Source organism: Gobius niger (genome assembly GCF_951799975.1).
Source record: "Gobius niger genome assembly, chromosome: 15".
In the NCBI taxonomy this organism is placed as follows: Eukaryota; Metazoa; Chordata; class Actinopteri; order Gobiiformes; family Gobiidae; genus Gobius; species Gobius niger.
Genome location: NC_136866.1, coordinates 30,568,744 through 30,589,398, shown reverse-complemented (window position 1 = coordinate 30,589,398; position 20,655 = coordinate 30,568,744). Strand labels below are relative to the sequence as shown.

At 52.8% G+C, this 20,655-nt stretch overlaps 1 protein-coding gene across 1 annotated transcript in view; it reads left to right on the top strand.

The window, feature by feature from the left end:
- Positions 1–20,655, top strand: part of col12a1b (collagen, type XII, alpha 1b) — a 133,725-nt gene that overhangs the window by 33,432 nt on the left and 79,638 nt on the right. The window contains exons 9-16 of the mRNA XM_079572074.1: positions 328–618; positions 1,776–1,981; positions 2,171–2,413; positions 9,089–9,242; positions 12,652–12,939; positions 17,925–18,160; positions 19,865–19,978; positions 20,220–20,408. Of these exons, the coding sequence (XP_079428200.1) occupies positions 328–618; positions 1,776–1,981; positions 2,171–2,413; positions 9,089–9,242; positions 12,652–12,939; positions 17,925–18,160; positions 19,865–19,978; positions 20,220–20,408 (1,721 nt within the window). The remainder of the gene's footprint in view (positions 1–327; positions 619–1,775; positions 1,982–2,170; positions 2,414–9,088; positions 9,243–12,651; positions 12,940–17,924; positions 18,161–19,864; positions 19,979–20,219; positions 20,409–20,655) is intronic.

The following is a 20,655-nucleotide window of genomic DNA, read 5'->3' as shown; positions in this document are numbered from 1 at the left end:
AATGACAAAAAATGACAAAAATGTGACCAAAAAAAATGTGAGAAAAAATGACAAAAAAGTCACAAAAATGAGTTGAATACCCAACAAAAAATGATGGAAAAAAAAATCTGATGACATGGGGAAAAAGGTTCAGGCGGGAGTTAAGAGGTTAAGTGTAACTCTGCACAAATGTTGTTCTACTGTCAAGAAACAAATAGAGGCAACTGTTAAATAAACATTGAATCTAGAACGGCTTTTCAAACTTTCTGGAAAAAAGAATGAATAACCCTTCAGGGTCCAGGGTCCAGCTCGTCATAAGTTCTGCGCTCTCTCCTGTCTCTCCCGCAGAGGTGGCGCCCCCTGCAGACCTGGAGGTGTTGGAGGTGTCCTCGAAGTCTCTGCGCGTGCGTTGGCGCCCCCCTCAGGCGGCCGTGAGCGGGTACAGGCTGCAGCTGGAGCCGCTCACGGTGGGCGGGGCCAGGCAGGAGCTGTACGTCCCGGCGAGCGCCGTCAACGCCACCGTGAGCGGCCTCAGCCCCGACACGCGGTACGGCGTCCACCTGAGCGCGCTGAGAGACCTGAGGGCCAGCGAACGCATCACGACCAGCGCCACCACCACCGCGCTCGCCGTGTCTCTGGGTAAGAACTGAGGACTGACATGTGAGGACTGGAGGTCACTGACTGAAATCTGTTACAGTTTTACTCTTTCTCTGGACAGCGTCTCTGTCAACGTCAACTTTATCGATAAAGCACATTCAAAAACAGCTACATCTGCCCAAAGTGCTGTACAAACAAACAAGCATTATAAAGTGCAATTAACAAGTAAAAAACGTGAAAAAAAAAAAACATATATATATATTTCAGTTCAGTTTCCTCCAGGTACCTGGTTTTCTCTACCATGAAAAACATGTACAACAGGTGAATCCTCCAGCCAGGTGAATCTGACCATCAGCCTGGCTCCACTTCTGGAGATGGGGTCCTAAGCGCCGGCCCACACTGGTCACTGCTCCTGCAGGCCCCAGTGGCTCTGATGACGGGTCAATAATAATAATGCATTAGTTTCATATAGCGCTTTTCCAGACACTCTCTGGAGTTAAACCTGTGACTAGGGATGCACCGATACCAGTATCGGGGATCGGGCCGATACCACATGCTTGTACTCATTCATGAGGTCCTGATACCAGAAACCGATACCATTTGATGTGCGGCCAGCGCAGCTATGCAACAAACTGTAGAATTGTTTAGTGTAAAGTCCTCAGAAAATCCAGATTAAAGACATACAGCATGTTTATATTGAGGGAAAATGAGCTGCAGCAGAACAATGAAAACGCTGTAGCTACTCGCTAAGTTACTACAAACACACGAGAAAATCTACAGGAGCTGAAGTCAAGACGAAAAGAGACCATTTAAGAAACATCTCAATACTATTGTTAAATAAAAACACATAAATGAATAAAGCAAAAGCATTGGGAGCTTTAGGACATGGGCTTTTCTGTCTATGATGGACAGAGACATAAAAATAAATAATTATATTGAATGAAAATAAATAAATGACATCAGCACAATTCTAATATAACTGCTCTTAAATGTGTCGCCTACTTAAGGAAATGTACATGAGTAAATTAACTAATTACGAACCAATCTGCTGTGAAAAAAGTAAACACGTGTTTGTACTCATATTTGGTATCGGCGAGTACTTAAATCCAAGTACTCGTACTCGTATCGGTGTTAGAAAAAGTGGTATCGGTGCCTCCCTACCTGTGACTCCCTGGAGTTGAACCTGTGCCTCTCCACAGAGTGCTCTCTGGGCGTGGGCGTGGCGGCGGACGTGGTCCTCCTGGTGGACGGCTCCTACAGCATCGGTTTGGCAAACTTCGCCAAAGTCCGTGCTTTCCTGGAAGTCCTGGTCAAATCCTTCGACATCGGCCCCGACAAAGTCCAGATCAGCCTCGTGCAGTACAGCCGAGACCCCCACCCCGAGTTCTACCTGCACACGCACCAGGTACGGTCACGAGTTCAACCTCCACACACACGCACCAGGTACGGTCACGGGTTCAACCTCTCACACCAGGTACGGTCAGGAGTTTCCACACTGTTGCACAGATTGGGAGGCTCACGGGACCGTTTTATTTCCAGTATTTCTGTGGTTCTGTGTCATTAACCCCCCTGTCCCTCTGACCTCTGACCCCAGGACCTGGAGGCGGTCCTGAAGGCGGTCCGCTCGTTCCCGTACCGCGGCGGCTCCACGAACACGGGCCGCGCGCTGACGTACGTGCGCGAGCGCGTGCTCCAGGCCAGCAGGGGCGCCAGAGCGCACGTGCCCACCGTCACCATCCTCATCACCGACGGCAAGAGCTCGGACGCCTTCGTCGACTCCGCCCACAAGCTGCGCTCCAGCGGCGTGGAGGTGTTCGCCGTGGGAGTCAAGGACGCGGTGAGGCCCGAGCGCCATGTTTATGTTTCACTGAGGAAGAGGTCAGAGGTCACATTCATTCACTTTGGATTTAAAGGGACTATGCGGAGTTTAGACATGTTAAAGCTAAGCATGTTCCAGCCGTGTGAGCGGAATATGGAGGCTGCAGTTACGCCTGAGACCTGAGGTGGCAGTAGTGAGTACAGATACAGACGGCATCTCTGGAATCGCCCATATATGGTCATGTTTGAAAACAGTTAAGGGGGAAAACAATTTTGAAAAAATGTAAACTTTCTCTAATTATTCAAAAACTACTTGAACAAACGCTGAATTATGAATATAGTTTCTATTAAATAAAGATACAAAGAGATGGAGAGGAGCAAAGTGGTTCAACAGCCCATAAATACATAAATAACGAAGAATGCTAACATAATTCTACATGCTAGCATCGGGCTAATGCTAACGGTTAGCTAGCGCTATCTAGAACTGCCGTTTTTTCACTTCTACAGAACAATCTGCTGTGAGAAAACATCCATATGGGCCCGATTTACACTTGACTTTATTTGTATGTGATAAATAAGTTTATATTCCACCAGGAAATGGCTAAAAAGAGTGAAAAATTGTGTTTCCCGAAAGATTCTATTTTCCCCCTCGGCGAGGCCACGCCCCCTTCTATGACGAGATGCGTCTGTATCTATAAAATCAGTTACTCCTAAGACCTGAGGTGGCAGTAGTGAGTATTTGACTGTTTCCTTTATGAAGCTTCAGGATCAAATATTTAGTTTTTCTGGATGGAGTGTTGCGTAACCATGGAGACGAGCAGTGAAAACCATCAGCGACGATGACGATGATGATGACTCATGATTTTGTTGATGCTCCGGTCTGACCTAAACAGGAAACCGAGGCAGGAAGTCGGTCTGACCTCATGACCTCCATCATCCTATTTTTATCCTTTCACTCAGTTTATCTCCGCTCTTTTCTAAATAACGGAGCTCTGAACACTGCAGCCTGAGGGGCTTCGCCAGAGTCACATGACCCGGACGCCGCGCTCCGCTCTGAGCGTCTGACACTGACGTCACCGAGACCGAAGTGTTTTTCCAGAGAAGAACTGACGCGTCTGAACCCAGAGGACGAAGGAATGTTATAAACGACTGACGGCGCGATCAGAGGACGAGGAGGAGCCACCGGGGCAGACGGCTCAGAGCTGCACCTGAACCTCCTGAACCTCCTGAACCTCCTGAACCTCCTGAACCTCCTGAACCTCCTGCCTCGAGGATCCAGATAATAATAGACTCAGATGATCCAGTGTTTAGTTGAGCTTCATGTGCAGAACTTTATTTATTGTTATTTATTGATGTCATGTGTAGAATGTCCCGCTGAGGTGTAATGATGGGGTCCTCGCTGAGGTGTAGTGATGGGGTCCCCGCTGAGGTGTAATGATGGGGTCCTCGCTGAGGTGTAGTGATGGGGTCCCCGCTGAGGTGTAGTGATGGGGTCCTCGCTGAGGTGTAGTGATGGAGTCCCCGCTGAGGTGTAATGATGGAGTCCCCGCTGAGGTGTAGTGATGGAGTCCCCGCTGAGGTGTAATGATGGAGTCCCCGCTGAGGTGTAGTGATGGGGTCCCCGCTGAGGTGTAGTGATGGGGTCCCCACTGAGGTGTAGTGATGGGGTCCCCGCTGAGGTGTAATGATGGGGTCCTCGCTAAGGTGTAGTGATGGGGTCCCCGCTGAGGTGTAATGATGGGGTCCTCGCTAAGGTGTAATGATGGGGTCCTCGCTGAGGTGTAATGATGGAGTCCCCGCTGAGGTGTAGTGATGGAGTCCTCGCTGAGGTGTAGTGATGGGGTCCTCGCTGAGGTGTATTGATGGAGTCCCCGCTGAGGTGTAATGATGGAGTCCCCGCTGAGGTGTAATGATGGGGTCCCCGCTGAGGTGTAATGATGGGGTCCCCGCTGAGGTGTAGTGATGGGGTCCCCGCTGAGGTGTAATGATGGGGTCCCCGCTGAGGTGTAGTGATGGGGTCCCCGCTGAGGTGTAATGATGGGGTCCCCGCTGAGGTGTAATGATGGGGTCCCCGCTGAGGTGTAGTGATGGGGTCCCCGCTGAGGTGTAATGATGGAGTCCCCGCTGAGGTGTAGTGATGGGGTCCCCGCTGAGGTGTACTGATGGGGTCCCCGCTGAGGTGTAGTGATGGGGTCCCCGCTGAGGTGTAGTGATGGGGTCCCCGCTGAGGTGTAGTGATGGTGGGTCCCCGCTGAGGTGTAGTGATGGGGTCCCCGCTGAGGTTTAGTGATGGGGTCCCCGCTGAGGTGTAGTGATGGGGTCCCCGCTGAGGTGTAGTGATGGGGTCCCCGCTGAGGTGTAGTGATGGTGGGTCCCCGCTGAGGTGTAGTGATGGGGGTCCCCGCTGAGGTGTAGTGATGGGGTCCCCGCTGAGGTGTAATGATGGGGTCCCCGCTGAGGTGTAGTGATGGGGTCCCCGCTGAGGTGTAGTGATGGGGGTCCCCGCTGAGGTGTAGTGATGGGGTCCCCGCTGAGGTGTAGTGATGGTGGGTCCCCGCTGAGGTGTAGTGATGGCGTCCCCGCTGAGGTGTAGTGATGGGGTCCCCGCTGAGGTGTAGTGATGGGGGTCCCCGCTGAGGTGTAATGATGGGGGTCCCCGCTGAGGTGTAATGATGGAAGTCCCCGCTGAGGTGTAATGATGGGGTCCTCGCTGAGGTGTAGTGATGGGGTCCCCGCTGAGGTGTAGTGATGGGGTCCTTGCTGAGGTGTAATGATGGGGTCCCCGCTGAGGTGTAGTGATGGGGGTCCTCGCTGAGGTGTAGTGATGGGGTCCCCGCTGAGGTGTAGTGATGGGGGTCCCCGCTGAGGTGTAATGATGGGGGTCCCCGCTGAGGTGTAATGATGGGGGTCCCCGCTGAGGTGTAATGATGGGGTCCCCGCTGAGGTGTAATGATGGCGTCCCCGCTGAGGTGTAGTGATGGGGTCCCCGCTGAGGTGTAGTGATGGGGTCCCCGCTGAGGTGTAATGATGGGGTCCTTGCTGAGGTGTAATGATGGGGGTCCCCGCTGAGGTGTAATGATGGGGTCCCCGCTGAGGTGTAATGATGGAGGTCCTCGCTGAGGTGTAGTAATGGGGTCCCCGCTGAGGTGTAGTGATGGGGTCCCCGCTGAGGTGTAGTGATGGGGTCCCCGCTGAGGTGTAATGATGGGGTCCCCGCTGAGGTGTAGTGATGGAGTCCCCGCTGAGGTGTAATGATGGAGTCCTCGCTGAGGTGTAGTGATGGGGTCCCTGCTGAGGTGTAGTGATGGGGTCCTCGCTGAGGTGTAGTGATGGGGGTCCCCGCTGAGGTGTAGTGATGGCGTCCCCGCTGAGGTGTAGTGATGGGGTCCCCGCTGAGGTGTAGTGATGGGGTCCCCGCTGAGGTGTAGTGATGGGGTCCCCGCTGAGGTGTAATGATGGGGTCCCCGCTGAGGTGTAGTGATGGGGTCCCCGCTGAGGTGTAGTGATGGGGTCCCTGCTGAGGTGTAGTGATGGGGTCCCCGCTGAGGTGTAGTGATGGAGGTCCCCGCTGAGGTGTAGTGATGGGGTCCCCGCTGAGGTGTAGTGATGGGGATGCTGAGGTGTAGTGATGGAGTCCCCGCTGAGGTGTAGTGATGGAGGTCCCCGCTGAGGTGTAGTGATGGGGTCCCCGCTGAGGTGTAGTGATGGAGGTCCCCGCTGAGGTGTAGTGATGGGGTCCCCGCTGAGGTGTAGTGATGGGGTCCCCGCTGAGGTGTAGTGATGGGGTCCCCGCTGAGGTGTAATGATGGAGTCCCCGCTGAGGTGTAGTGATGGGGTCCCCGCTGAGGTGTAGTGATGGAGGTCCCCGCTGAGGTGTAGTGATGGAGGTCCTCGCTGAGGTGTAGTGATGGGGTCCCCGCTGAGGTGTAGTGATTGTGGGTCCATGCTGAGGTGTAGTGATGGAGGTCCCCGCTGAGGTGTAGTGATGGGGTCCCCGCTGAGGTGTAGTGATTGTGGGTCCATGCTGAGGTGTAGTGATGGGGTCCCCGCTGAGGTGTAGTGATGGGGTCCCCGCTGAGGTGTAGTGATGGAGGTCCCCGCTGAGGTGTAGTGATTGTGGGTCCCCGCTGAGGTGTAGTGATGGAGGTCCCCGCTGAGGTGTAGTGATTGTGGGTCCATGCTGAGGTGTAGTGATGGAGTCCCCGCTGAGGTGTAATGATGGGGTCCTCGCTGAGGTGTAGTGATGGCGTCTCCGCTGAGGTGTAGTGATGGGGATGCTGAGGTGTAGTGATGGGGTCCTCGCTGAGGTGTAGTGATGGGGTCCCCGCTGAGGTGTAGTGATGGCGTCCCCGCTGAGGTGTAGTGATGAGGTCCCCGCTGAGGTGTAGTGATGGAGTCCCCGCTGAGGTGTAGTGATGGAGTCCACGCTGAGGTGTAATGATGGGGTCCCCGCTGAGGTGTAGTGATGGGGTCCCCGCTGAGGTGTAGTGATGGGGTCCCCGCTGAGGTGTTGTGATGGGGGTCCCCGCTGAGGTGTAGTGATGGGGTCCTCGCTGAGGTGTAATGATGGGGTCCCCGCTGAGGTGTAGTGATGGAGGTCCCTGCTGAGGTGTAGTGATGGAGGTCCCCGCTGAGGTGTAGTGACGGGGTCCCCGCTGAGGTGTAGTGATGAGGTCCCCGCTGAGGTGTAGTGATGGAGTCCCCGCTGAGGTGTAGTGATGGGGTCCCCGCTGAGGTGTTGTGATGGGGGTCCCCGCTGAGGTGTAGTGATGGGGTCCTCGCTGAGGTGTAGTGATGGGGTCCCCGCTGAGGTGTAATGATGGAGTCCCCGCTGAGGTGTAATGATGGGGTCCTCGCTGAGGTGTAGTGATGGGGTCCCCGCTGAGGTGTAGTGATGGAGGTCCCCGCTGAGGTGTAGTGATGGAGTCCCCGCTGAGGTGTAGTGATGGAGTCCCCGCTGAGGTGTAATGATGGAGTCCCCGCTGAGGTGTAATGATGGCGTCCCCGCTGAGGTGTAATGATGGGGTCCCCGCTGAGGTGTAGTGATGGGGTCCCCGCTGAGGTGTAATGATGGGGTCCCCGCTGAGGTGTAATGATGGGGTCCCCGCTGAGGTGTAGTGATGGGGTCCCCGCTGAGGTGTAGTGATGGAGGTCCCCGCTGAGGTGTAGTGATGGAGTCCCCGCTGAGGTGTAGTGATGGAGTCCCCGCTGAGGTGTAATGATGGAGTCCCCGCTGAGGTGTAATGATGGCGTCCCCGCTGAGGTGTAATGATGGGGTCCCCGCTGAGGTGTAGTGATGGAGTCCCCGCTGAGGTGTAGTGATGGGGTCCCCGCTGAGGTGTAGTGATGGGGTCCCCGCTGAGGTGTAATGATGGAGTCCCCGCTGAGGTGTAGTGATGGGGTCCCCGCTGAGGTGTAATGATGGAGGTCCCCGCTGAGGTGTAATGATGGAGGTCCCTGCTGAGGTGTAGTGATGGGGTCCCCGCTGAGGTGTAGTGATGGGGGTCCCCGCTGAGGTGTAATGATGGGGTCCCCGCTGAGGTGTAGTGATGGAGTCCCCGCTGAGGTGTAGTGATGGGGTCCTCGCTGAGGTGTAGTGATGGGGGTCCCCGCTGAGGTGTAGTGATGGGGTCCCCGCTGAGGTGTAATGATGGAGTCCTCGCTGAGGTGTAGTGATGGAGTCCCCGCTGAGGTGTAGTGATGGAGTCCCCGCTGAGGTGTAATGATGGAGTCCCCGCTGAGGTGTAATGATGGGGTCCTCGCTGAGGTGTAGTGATGGGGTCCTCGCTGAGGTGTAGTGATGGAGTCCCCGCTGAGGTGTAGTGATGGGGTCCCCGCTGAGGTGTAGTGATGGAGGTCCCCGCTGAGGTGTAGTGATGGCGTCCTCGCTGAGGTGTAGTGATGGGGTCCCTGCTGAGGTGTAGTGATGGGGTCCTCGCTGAGGTGTAATGATGGGGTCCCCGCTGAGGTGTAATGATGGAGTCCCCGCTGAGGTGTAGTGATGGGGTCCCCGCTGAGGTGTAGTGATGGCGTCCCCGCTCAGGTGTAATGATGGGGTCCCCGCTGAGGTGTAATGATGGAGTCCCCGCTGAGGTGTAATGATGGGGTCCCCGCTGAGGTGTAATGATGGAGTCCCCGCTGAGGTGTAGTGATGGGAGTCCTCGCTGAGGTGTAGTGATGGAGTCCCCGCTGAGGTGTAGTGATGGGGTCCTCGCTGAGGTGTAGTGATGGGGATGCTGAGGTGTAGTGATGGAGTCCCCGCTGAGGTGTAGTGATGGAGTCCCCGCTGAGGTGTAGTGATGGCGTCCTCGCTGAGGTGTAGTGATGGGGTCCTCGCTGAGGTGTAGTGATGGGGTCCCCGCTGAGGTGTAATGATGGGGTCCTCGCTGAGGTGTAGTGATGGAGTCCCCGCTGAGGTGTAGTGATGGGGTCCTCGCTGAGGTGTAGTGATGGGGTCCCCGCTGAGGTGTAGTGATGGAGGTCCCCGCTGAGGTGTAATGATGGGGTCCTCGCTGAGGTGTAGTGATGGAGGTCCCCGCTGAGGTGTAATGATGGGGTCCCCGCTGAGGTGTAGTGATGGGGTCCTCGCTGAGGTGTAGTGATGGAGTCCCCGCTGAGGTGTAGTGATGGGGTCCCCGCTGAGGTGTAGTGATGGGGTCCTCGCTGAGGTGTAATGACGCGCTCTGTCCTGCAGGTGCGCAGTGAGCTGGAGGCCATCGCCAACGAGCCGGCGCAGACGCACGTTTACACCGTGGAGGATTTCGACGCCTTTCAGAGAATTTCCAGAGAACTGACCCAGTCCATCTGCCTGCGCATCGAGCAGGAGCTGCGGGAGATCCAGCAGCGCCGTGAGTACCACACACCACAGGGTACCACTGACCACAACACAGGGGACCACACACCGCAACACAGGGTACCGCACACTACAGGGTACCTCAAGGAACCACCTGAGAGGACCCTGAATTATACATGTGTAAACCAATGACATCACGCATTGTTCTGGCGGCCATTTTGAATACCGAAGTAGAATTGTGCAGTACTACAACATGTAACAATATCTCTACTCTCGGATATAAATGAAAGACGACTGATTGACGGTGGTGTTTTAATGTATTTGTTAGGGATGCACCGATACCACTTTTTCTAACAGCGATACGAGTACGAGTACTTTGATTTAAGTACTCGTCGATACCGAATACCGATACGAGTACAAGGCATTTTCTTCAACATTCTTACTTTTTTCACAGCAGATTGGTTTGTAATTAGTTAATTAACTCATGTACATTTCCTTAAGTAAAGTGGGCGACACATTTAAGAGCAGTTATATTATAATTGTGCTGATGCCATTTATTTATTTATTTTATTTCATTCAATATAATTTTTTATTTTTATGTCTCTGTCCATCACAGACAGAAAAGCCCATGTCCTAAAGCTCCCAATGCCTGAGCTTTATTCATTTATGTATTTTTATTTAACAATAGTATTGAGATGTTCCTTAAATGGTCTCTTTTCGTCTTTACTTCAGCTCCTGTAGATTTTCTCGTGTGTTTGTAGTAACTTAGCGAGAAGCTACAGTGTTTTCATTGTTCTGCTGCAGCTCATTTTCCCTCAATATAAACATGCTGTATGTCTTTCATCTGGATTTTCTGAGGACTTTTTAGTCGCTGGGTTTTTTTCAGATGAATAAACCCCTGGGCTTAAAACGGCGTCAGAATGGCCAAAACTGTTAGCCGCGAGTTAGCATCGTTAGCCTGTATGTTGTAAACACTGCAGACGCTGCAGCGAGTTAGCAACGTTAGCCTGTATGTTGTAAACACTGCAGACGCTGCAGCGAGTTAGCATCATTAGCCTGTATGTTGTAAACACTGCAGACGCTGCAGCGAGTTAGCATCGTTAGCCTGTATGTTGTAACACTGCAGACGCTGCAGCGAGTTAGCATCGTTAGCCTGTATGTTGTAAACACTGCAGACGCTGCAGCGAGTTAGCATCGTTAGCCTGTATGTTGTAAACACTGCAGACGCTGCAGCGAGTTAGCATCGTTAGCCTGTATGTTGTAAACACTGCAGACGCTGCAGCGAGTTAGCATCATTAGCCTGTATGTTGTAAACACTGCAGACGCTGCAGCGAGTTAGCATCGTTAGCCTGTATGTTGTAAACACTGCAGACGCTGCAGCGAGTTAGCATCGTTAGCCTGTATGTTGTAAACACTGCAGACGCTGCAGCGAGTTAGCATCGTTAGCCTGTATGTTGTAAACACTGCAGACGCTGCAGCGAGTTAGCATCGTTAGCCTGTATGTTGTAAACACTGCAGACGCTGCAGTGAGTTAGCATCGTTAGCCTGTATGTTGTAAACACTGCAGACGCTGCAGCGAGTTAGCATCGTTAGCCTGTATGTTGTAAACACTGCAGACGCTGCAGCGAGTTAGCATCGTTAGCCTGTATGTTGTAAACACTGCAGACGCTGCAGTGAGTTAGCATCGTTAGCCTGTATGTTGTAAACACTGCAGACGCTGCAGTGAGTTAGCATCGTTAGCCTGTATGTTGTAAACACTGCAGCGAGTTAGCATCGTTAGCCTGTATGTTGTAAACACTGCAGCGAGTTAGCATCGTTAGCCTGTATGTTGTAAACACTGCAGCGAGTTAGCAACGTTAGCCTGTATGTTGTAAACACTGCAGACGCTGCAGCGAGTTAGCATCGTTAGCCTGTATGTTGTAAACACTGCAGACGCTGCAGCGAGTTAGCATCGTTAGCCTGTATGTTGTAAACACTGCAGACGCTGCAGCGAGTTAGCAACGTTAGCCTGTATGTTGTAAACACTGCAGACGCTGCAGCGCTAACAACATTAAGCTCTGGTTAAATCCAGCTCAGACTCTGGTTTAGAGAGCGCAGTCTGTAATAAAGTCAGCTCTATGTGGAATATTGTGTTTACACTAAACAATTCTCCTGTTTGTTGCTTCTTCTCTCCTCCATCGGTTTCTGGTATCGGGACCTCATGAATGAGTACGAGTATGAGTACAAGCCTGTGGTATCGGCCTGATACCCGATACTGGTATCGGTATCGGTGCATCCTTAGTATTCGTAATCATTGCTCAAGAAGAAAGCAGTAAAAACACGGCCTCAGAGACGTTTATGTGAAGAAACCAGTGAGTCAGTGTGTGTTTAAGATGCTCAAGACATTAGCATGCTACCGGTTAGCATTTAGCTTCAACATGATAGGCCTCTCCAAGAGAAAGCCCTGAAACACTCCACATCTAGCCTTGAATACGACATGTGACAGAGGTCAGAGGTCAGAGCTGTTATTGTAGTGTTTCCTCAGTGTCATAGATGTTTATCGTGTTGAAGTCATTGACAGTTGGTTGACAGTTGCTAACAGGTATCATGCTAACTGACTCAGACGGAGACTCTGCTGACATGATAAACTGTAAACAGATTTCCTGTTTTCTCTTTGATGTGTTCGTTTAGTCTTCAGATTGGAGCAGATCTTTAGTAACTCCCCCTGTAGCTCCACAGACACAGGTTTACTGGCAATGATAGTAGAGATACTGCTCCATGTTGTAGTACTGCGTAGTTCATGTTGTAGTACTGCGTGATTCTACTTCAGTATTCAAAATGGCCGCCGGAGCTATGTGTGATGTCATTGGAAACACGTGTACAGGTGAAATGGAAATGCCCTTGTTTGGATTCCAGTGTTGTTGAAGGCGAGGGCTCCAGCAGAGTCATGTCTGTGTGTGGGCGTGTCCCTCCTGCATGTGACCCCGTGACCCCGTGACCCCTGACCTGGAGCTGTTTGAACCTGTTCAGGAACGAACCTACAGTGACCTTTAACCCCCTCAGTCCTGCTCCATTAGAGTCGACTGTTGTCTTTCACGTCTGAAGTAAAGAAACAGCCCAGACTCTCCTGGTTCCTCCTCAGAGCTGGTTCTTTGCCTGACGTTGTATCTTCTGCCCTGGTTCCTCCTCAGAGCTGGTTCTTTGCCTGACGTTGTATCTTCTGCCCTGGTTCCTCCTCAGAGCTGGTTCTGTGTCTGACGTTGTATCTTCTGCCCTGGTTCCTCCTCAGAGCTGGTCCTTTGCCTGATGTTGTATCTTCCTCCCTGGTTCCTCCTCAGAGCTGGTTCTTTGCCTGATGTTGTATCTTCTGCCCTGGTTCCTCCTCAGAGCTGGTTCTTTGCCTGACGTTGTATCTTCTGCCCTGGTTCCTCCTCAGAGCTGGTTCTTTGCCTGACGTTTTATCTTCTGCCCTGGTTCCTCCTCAGAGCTGCCGGCTCCACACTCGCTCTCCTTCTCCGACGTCACGTCCCGCAGCCTCCGAGCATCATGGGAGGTCGACGCCCCCCCGGACGTCCAGTCCTTCCTGCTGCGGTTCGGGCCGGCGCCTGAAGGGGGCGCCGCGGAGCAGTACGTGTCCATGTCGGTGCCGGGCGACTCTCGGACCGCCCTCCTCCCCCACCTCACCCCCCTCACCCGGTACCACGTCCAGGTCCTGGCCCAGTACCCGCGGGGGGACAGCGCCGCGGTGGGCGGGGCCGAGACCACGCTGCCCGGTGAGTTCCAGACTTCAGGATCCATTATCGTTTTAAAGGGAAGGTTTTCTGTCTCTTGAAGACTTTATACTGAAGTTTAAAGGTACATTATGCAACTTTTTATGTGGAAAAAAAGTTGACATTTGTGGGTATTTGTATCTCACGCAGCCGCTCGGTCACTACAAGATCAAGGTAATGACCCCGTAATGACCCGTAATGACCCGTAATGACCCGTAATGACCCGTAATGACCCGTAATGACCTGGTAATGACCTGGTAATGACCCGTAATGACCCGTAATGACCTGGTAATGACCCGTCATGACCCGTAATGACCCGTAATGACCCGTCATGACCCGTAATGACCCGTAATGACCCGTAATGACCCGTAATGACCCGTAATGAACCCGTAATGACCCGTAATGACCCCGTAATGACCCGTAATGACCCGTAATGACCCGTAATGACCCGTAATGACCCGTAATGACCCGTAATGACCCGTCATGACCCGTAATGACCCGTAATGACCCGTAATGACCCGTAATGACCCGTAATGCCCCGTAATGACCCGTAATGACCCGTAATGACCCGTAATGACCCGTTATGACCTGGTAATGACCCGTAATGACCCGTAATGACCCGTAATGACCCGTAATGACCGGTGATGACCCGTAATGACCCGTAATGACCCGTCATGACCCGTAATGACCCGTAATGACCCGTAATGACCCGTAATGACCCGTTATGACCCGGTAATGACCCCGTAATGACCCGTAATGACCCGTAATGACCCGTAATGACCCGTAATGACCCGTAATGACCCGTAATGACCGGTGATGACCCGTAATGACCTGGTAATGACCCGTAATGACCTGGTAATGACCCGTAATGACCCCGTAATGACCCGTAATTACCCGTAATGACCTGGTGATGACCCGTAATGACCCGTAATGACCCGTAATGACCCGTAATGACCCGTTATGACCTGGTAATGACCCGTAATGACCCGTAATGACCGGTGATGACCCGTAATGACCTGGTAATGACCCGTAATGACCTGGTAATGACCCGTAATGACCCCGTAATGACCCGTAATTACCCGTAATGACCTGGTAATGACCCGTAATGACCCGTAATGACCTGGTAATGCCCCGTAATGACCCGTTATGACCTTGTAATGACCCGTAATGACCCGTAATGACCTGGTAATGACCTGGTAATGACCCGTAATGACCTGGTAATGACCCGTAATGACCCGTAATGACCTGGTAATGACCTGGTAATGACCCGTAATGACCTGGTAATGACCCGTTATGACCTTGTAATGACCCGTAATGACCTGGTAATGACCCGTAATGACCTGGTAATGACCCGTAATGACCCCGTAATGACCCGTAATGACCCGTAATGACCTGGTAATGACCCGTAATGACCCGTAATGACCTGGTAATGCCCCGTAATGACCCGTTATGACCTTGTAATGACCCGTAATGACCCGTAATGACCTGGTAATGACCCGTAATGACCCGTAATGACCCGTAATGACCCGTAATGACCCGTAATGACCTGGTAATGACCCCGTAATGACCCGTAATGACCTGGTAATGCCCCGTAATGACCCGTTATGACCCGTAATGACCCGTAATGACCTGGTAATGACCCGTAATGACCCGTAATGACCTGGTAATGACCCCGTAATGACCCGTAATGACCCGTAATGACCCGTAATGACCCGTAATGACCTGGTAATGACCCGTAATGACCCGTAATGACCCGTAATGACCCGTAATGACCCGTAGTGACCCCGTAATGACCCGGTAATGACCCGTAATGACCCCGTAATGACCCGTAATGACCTGGTAATGACCCGTAATGACCCGGTAATGACCCGTAATGACCCCGTAATGACCCGTAATGACCCGTTATGACCCGTAATGACCCGTAATGACCTGGTAATGACCCGTAATGACCCGTAATGACCTGGTAATGACCCGTAATGACCCGGTAATGACCCGTAATGACCCCGTAATGACCCGTAATGACCCGTTATGACCCGTAATGACCCGTAATGACCTGGTAATGACCCGTAATGACCCGTAATGACCCGTAATGACCCGTAATGACCCGTAATGACCCGTAATGACCTGGTAATGACCCGTAATGACCCGTAATGACCCGTAATGACCCGTAATGACCCGTAATGACCCGTAGTGACCCCGTAATGACCCGGTAATGACCCGTAATGACCCCGTAATGACCCGTAATGACCCGTAATGACCCGTAATGACCCGTAATGACCCGTAATGACCCGTAATGACCCGTAATGACCCCGTAATGACCCGGTAATGACCCGTAATGACCCGTAATGACCCGTAATGACCCGTAATGACCCGTAATGACCCGTAATGACCTGGTAATGACCCGTAATGACCCGTAATGACCCGTAATGACCCGTAATGACCCGTAATGACCCGTAATGACCCGTAATGACCTGGTAATGACCCGTAATGACCCGTAATGACCCGTAATGACCCGTCATGACCCGTCATGACCCGTAATGACCCGTAATGACCCGTAATGACCCGTCATGACCCGTAATGACCCGTAATGACCCGTAATGACCTGGTAATGACCCGTAATGACCCGTAATGACCCGGTAATGACCCGTAATGACCCGTAGTGACCCCGTAATGACCCCGTAATGACCCGTAATGACCCGTAATGACCTGGTAATGACCCGTAATGACCCGTAATGACCCGTAATGACCCGTAATGACCCGTAATGACCGGTGATGACCCGTAATGACCCGTTATGACCTGGTAATGACCCGTAATGACCCGTAATGACCGGTGATGACCCGTAATGACCTGGTAATGACCCGTAATGACCTGGTAATGACCCGTAATGACCCGTAATGACCTGGTAATGCCCCGTAATGACCCGTTATGACCTGGTAATGACCCGTAATGACCCGTAATGACCCGTAATGACCCGTAATGACCCGTAATGACCCCGTAATGACCCGTAATGACCCGTAATGACCCGTAATGACCCGTAATGACCCGTAATGACCCGTAATGACCTGGTAATGACCCGTAATGACCCGTAATGACCCCGTAATGACCCGTAATGACCCGTAATGACCCGTAATGACCCGTAATGACCCCGTAATGACCCGTAATGACCCGTAATGACCCCGTAATGACCCGTAATGACCCGTAATGACCCCGTAATGACCCGTAATGACCCGTAATGACCCGTAATGACCCGTAATGACCCGTAATGACCCGTAATGACCCCGTAATGACCCGTAATGACCCGTAATGACCCATAATGACCCGTAATGACCTGGTAATGACCCGTAATGACCCGTAATGACCTGGTAATGACCCGTAATGACCCGTAATGACCCCGTAATGACCCGTAATGACCGGTAATGACCCGTAATGACCCGTAATGACCCGTAATGCCCCGTAATGACCCCGTAATGACCCGTAATGACCCGTAATGACCTGGTAATGACCTGTAATGACCCGTAATGACCCGTAATGACCCGTAATGACCTGGTAATGACCCGTAATGACCCCGTAATGACCCGTAATGACCTGGTAATGACCCGTAATGACCCGTAATGACCCGTAATGACCCGTAATGACCCGTAATGACCCGTAATGACCCGTAATGACCTGGTAATGACCCGTAATGACCCGTAATGACCCGGTAATGACCCGTATTGACCCGTAATGACCCGGTAATGACCCGTAATGACCCGTAATGACCCGTAATGACCCGTAATGACCTGGTAATGACCCGTAATGACCCGTAATGACCCGGTAATGACCCGTATTGACCCGTAATGACCCGGTAATGACCCGTATTGACCCGTAATGACCCGGTAATTACCCGTAATGACCCGTAATGACCCGGTAATGACCCGGTAATGACCCGTAATGACCCGTAATGACCCGTAATGACCCGTAATGACCTGTAATGACCCGTAATGACCCCGTAATGACCCGTAATGACCCGTAATGACCCCGTAATGACCCGTAATGACCCGTAATGACCCCGTAATGACCCGTAATGACCCGTAATGACCTGGTAATGACCTGGTAATGACCCGTAATGACCCGTAATGACCCGGTAATGACCCGTAATGACCCGTAATGACCCGTAATGACCCGTAATGACCTGGTAATGACCTGGTAATGACCCGTAATGACCCGTAATGACCCAGTGATGACCCGTAATGACCCGTAATGACCCGTAATGACCGGTGATGACCCGTAATTACCCGTAATGACCTGGTAATGACCCGTAATGACACCGTAATGACCCGTAATGACCCCATATTGACCCCGTATTGACCCGTAATGACCCGTAATGACCCATAATGACCCCGTAATGACCTGGTAATGACCCGTAATGACCCGTAATGACCCCGTAATGACCCGTAATGACCCGGTAATGACCCGTAATGACCCGGTGATGACCCGTAATGACCCGTAATGACCCCGTAATGACCCCCAATGACCCCGTAATGACCCGTAATGACCCGTAATGACCCGTAATGACCCGGTGATGACCCGTAATGACCCGGTGATGACCCGTAATGACCCGTAATGACCCGTAATGACCCGGTGATGATCCGTAATGACCCGTAATGACCCGGTGATGATCCGTAATGACCCGTAATGACCCGTAATGACCCGTAATGACCCCGTAATGACCCGTAATGACCCGTAATGACCCGTAATGACCCGTAATGACCCGTATTGACCCGTAATGACCCGTAATGACCCGTAATGACCCGGTGATGATCCGTAATGACCCGTAATGACCCGTAATGACCCCGTGATGACCCGTAATGACCCGTAATGACCCCGTGATGACCCGTAATGACCCGTAATGACCCCGTGATGACCCGGTGATGATCCGTAATGACCCGTAATGACCCCGTAATGACCCCGTGATGACCCTTGTGATGACCCGGTGAGGCCCCAGTAGAGGCCCCGGTTCAGGCCCCAGTAGAGGCCCCAGTAGAGGCCCTGGTGGAGGCCCCAGTAGAGGCCCCGGTTCAGGCCCCAGTAGAGGCCCCGGTTCAGGCCCCAGTAGAGGCTCTGGTGGAGGCCCCGGTTCAGGCCCCATTAGAGGCCCCAGTAGAGGCTCTGGTAGAGGCCCCAGTAGAGGCCCCGGTGAAGGCCCCGGTAGAGGCCCCAGTAGAGGCCCCGGTGAAGGCCCCGGTAGAGGCCCGGTGGAGACCTGGTAATGACCTGGTAATGACCCGTAATGACCCGTAATGACCCGTAATGACCTGGTAATGACCTGGTAATGACCCCGTAATGACCCCGTAATGACCCCGTAATGACCCGTAATGACCCCGTAATGACCCGTAATGACCCGTAATGACCCGTAATGACCTGGTAATGACCCGTAATGACCCGTAATGACCCGTAATGACCCCGTAATGACCCGTAATGACCTGGTAATGACCCGTAATGACCCGTAATGACCCATAATGACCCGTAATGACACCGTAATGACCCGTAATGACCCGTAATGACCCGTAATGACCCGTAATGACCCGTAATGACCCGTAATGACCCGTAATGACCTGGTAATGACCCGGTGATGACCCGTAATGACCTGGTAATGACCTGGTAATGACCCCGTAATGACCCCGTAATGACCCCGTAATGACCCGTAATGACCCCGTAATGACCCGTAATGACCCGTAATGACCCGTAATGACCCGGTAATGACCCGTAATGACCCGTAATGACCCGTAATGACCTGGTAATGACCTGGTATTGACCCGTAATGACACCGTAATGACCCCGTAATGACCCGTAATGACACCGTAATGACCCGTAATGACCCCGTAATGACCCATAATGACCCGTAATGACCCGTAATGACACCGTAATGACCCGTAATGACCCGTAATGACCTGGTAATGACCCGTAATGACCTGGTAATGACCCGGTGATGACCCGTAATGACCTGGTAATGACCTGGTAATGACCTGGTAATGACCCCGTAATGACCCCGTAATGACCCGTAATGACCCGTAATGACCCCGTAATGACCCGTAATGACCCGTAATGACCCGTAATGACCTGGTAATGACCCGTAATGACCTGGTAATGACCTGGTATTGACCCGTAATGACACCGTAATGACCCGTAATGACCCGTAATGTCCCGGTAATGACCCGTAATGACACCGTAATGACCCGTAATGACCCCGTAATGACCCGTAATGACCTGGTAATGACCCGTAATGACCCTTAATGACCCGTAATGACCCGTAATGACCTGGTAATGACCTGGTAATGACCCGTAATGACCTGGTAATGACACCGTAATGACACCGTAATGACCCCGTAATGACCCCGTAATGACCCGTAATGTCCCGGTAATGACCCGCAATAACCCCGTAATGACCCGTAATGACCTGGTAATGACCTGGTAATGACCCGTAATGACCCGTAATGACCCGTAATGTCCCGGTAATGACCCGTAATGACACCGTAATGACCCGTAATGACCTGGTAATGACCTGGTAATGACCCCATAATGACCCCGTAATGACCCCGTAATGACCCGTAATGACCTGGTAATGACCTGGTAATGACCCGTAATGACCTGGTAATGACCCGTAATGACCTGGTAATGACCTGGTAATGACCCGTAATGACCTGGTAATGACCCGTAATGACCTGGTAATGACCTGGTAATGACCCATAATGACCCCGTAATGACCCCCGTAATGACCCGTAATGACCTGGTAATGACCTGGTAATGACCCGTAATGACCTGGTAATGACCCGTAATGACCTGGTAATGACCCGTAATGACCTGGTAATGACCTGGTAATGACCCATAATGACCCCGTAATGACCCGGTGATGACCCGGTGAGGCCCCAGTAGAGGCCCCGGTTTCAGGCCCCAGTAGAGGCCCTGGTGGAGGCCCTGGTGGAGGCCCCGGTTCAGGCCCCAGTAGAGGCCCCAGTGGAGGCCCCAGTAGAGGCCCCAGTAGAGGCCCTGGTGGAGGCCCCGGTCAGGCCCCAGTAGAGGCCCCAGTAGAGGCCCCAGTGGAGGCCCCAGTAGAGGCCCCAGTAGAGGCCCCGGTCAGGCCCCAGTAGAGGCCCTGGTTAAGGCCCCAGTAGAGGCCCCGGTCAGGCCCCAGTAGAGGCCCTGGTTCAGGCCCCAGTAGAGGCCCCGGTCAGGCCCCGGTAGAGGCCCTGGTTAAGGGCCCCGGTTCAGGCCCCAGTAGAGGCCCTGGTGAAGGCCCCAGTAGAGGCCCCCAGTAGAGGCCCCAGTAGAGGCTCTGGTGGAGGCCCCGGTTCAGGCCCCAGTAGAGGCCCTGGTGAAGGCCCCAGTAGAGGCCCTGGTGAAGGCCCCAGTAGAGGCCCTGGTGAAGGCCCCAGTAGAGGCCCTGGTAGAGGCCCCAGTAGAGGCTCTGGTGGAGGCCCCGGTTCAGGCCCCAGTAGACGCCCTGGTTAAGGCCCTGCACCTGTGGACCGGCTCCTCAGGGCGTCTCCTGTTATTTTCCTCTCAGTGATTTAAGGCTCTCCGGTGAGTTATGAGGCCGCGGTTCCAACACGACTTTATGGAGACGCTGAAGCTCTCCCAAAACGCCGCGGGGGTCGAGTCTCCGCCCCTTTTCCCTCGTAAAACACGACTTTACACAATAATCCCTGACATGACCAGCAAATACACGTGTTCCGGCCAAA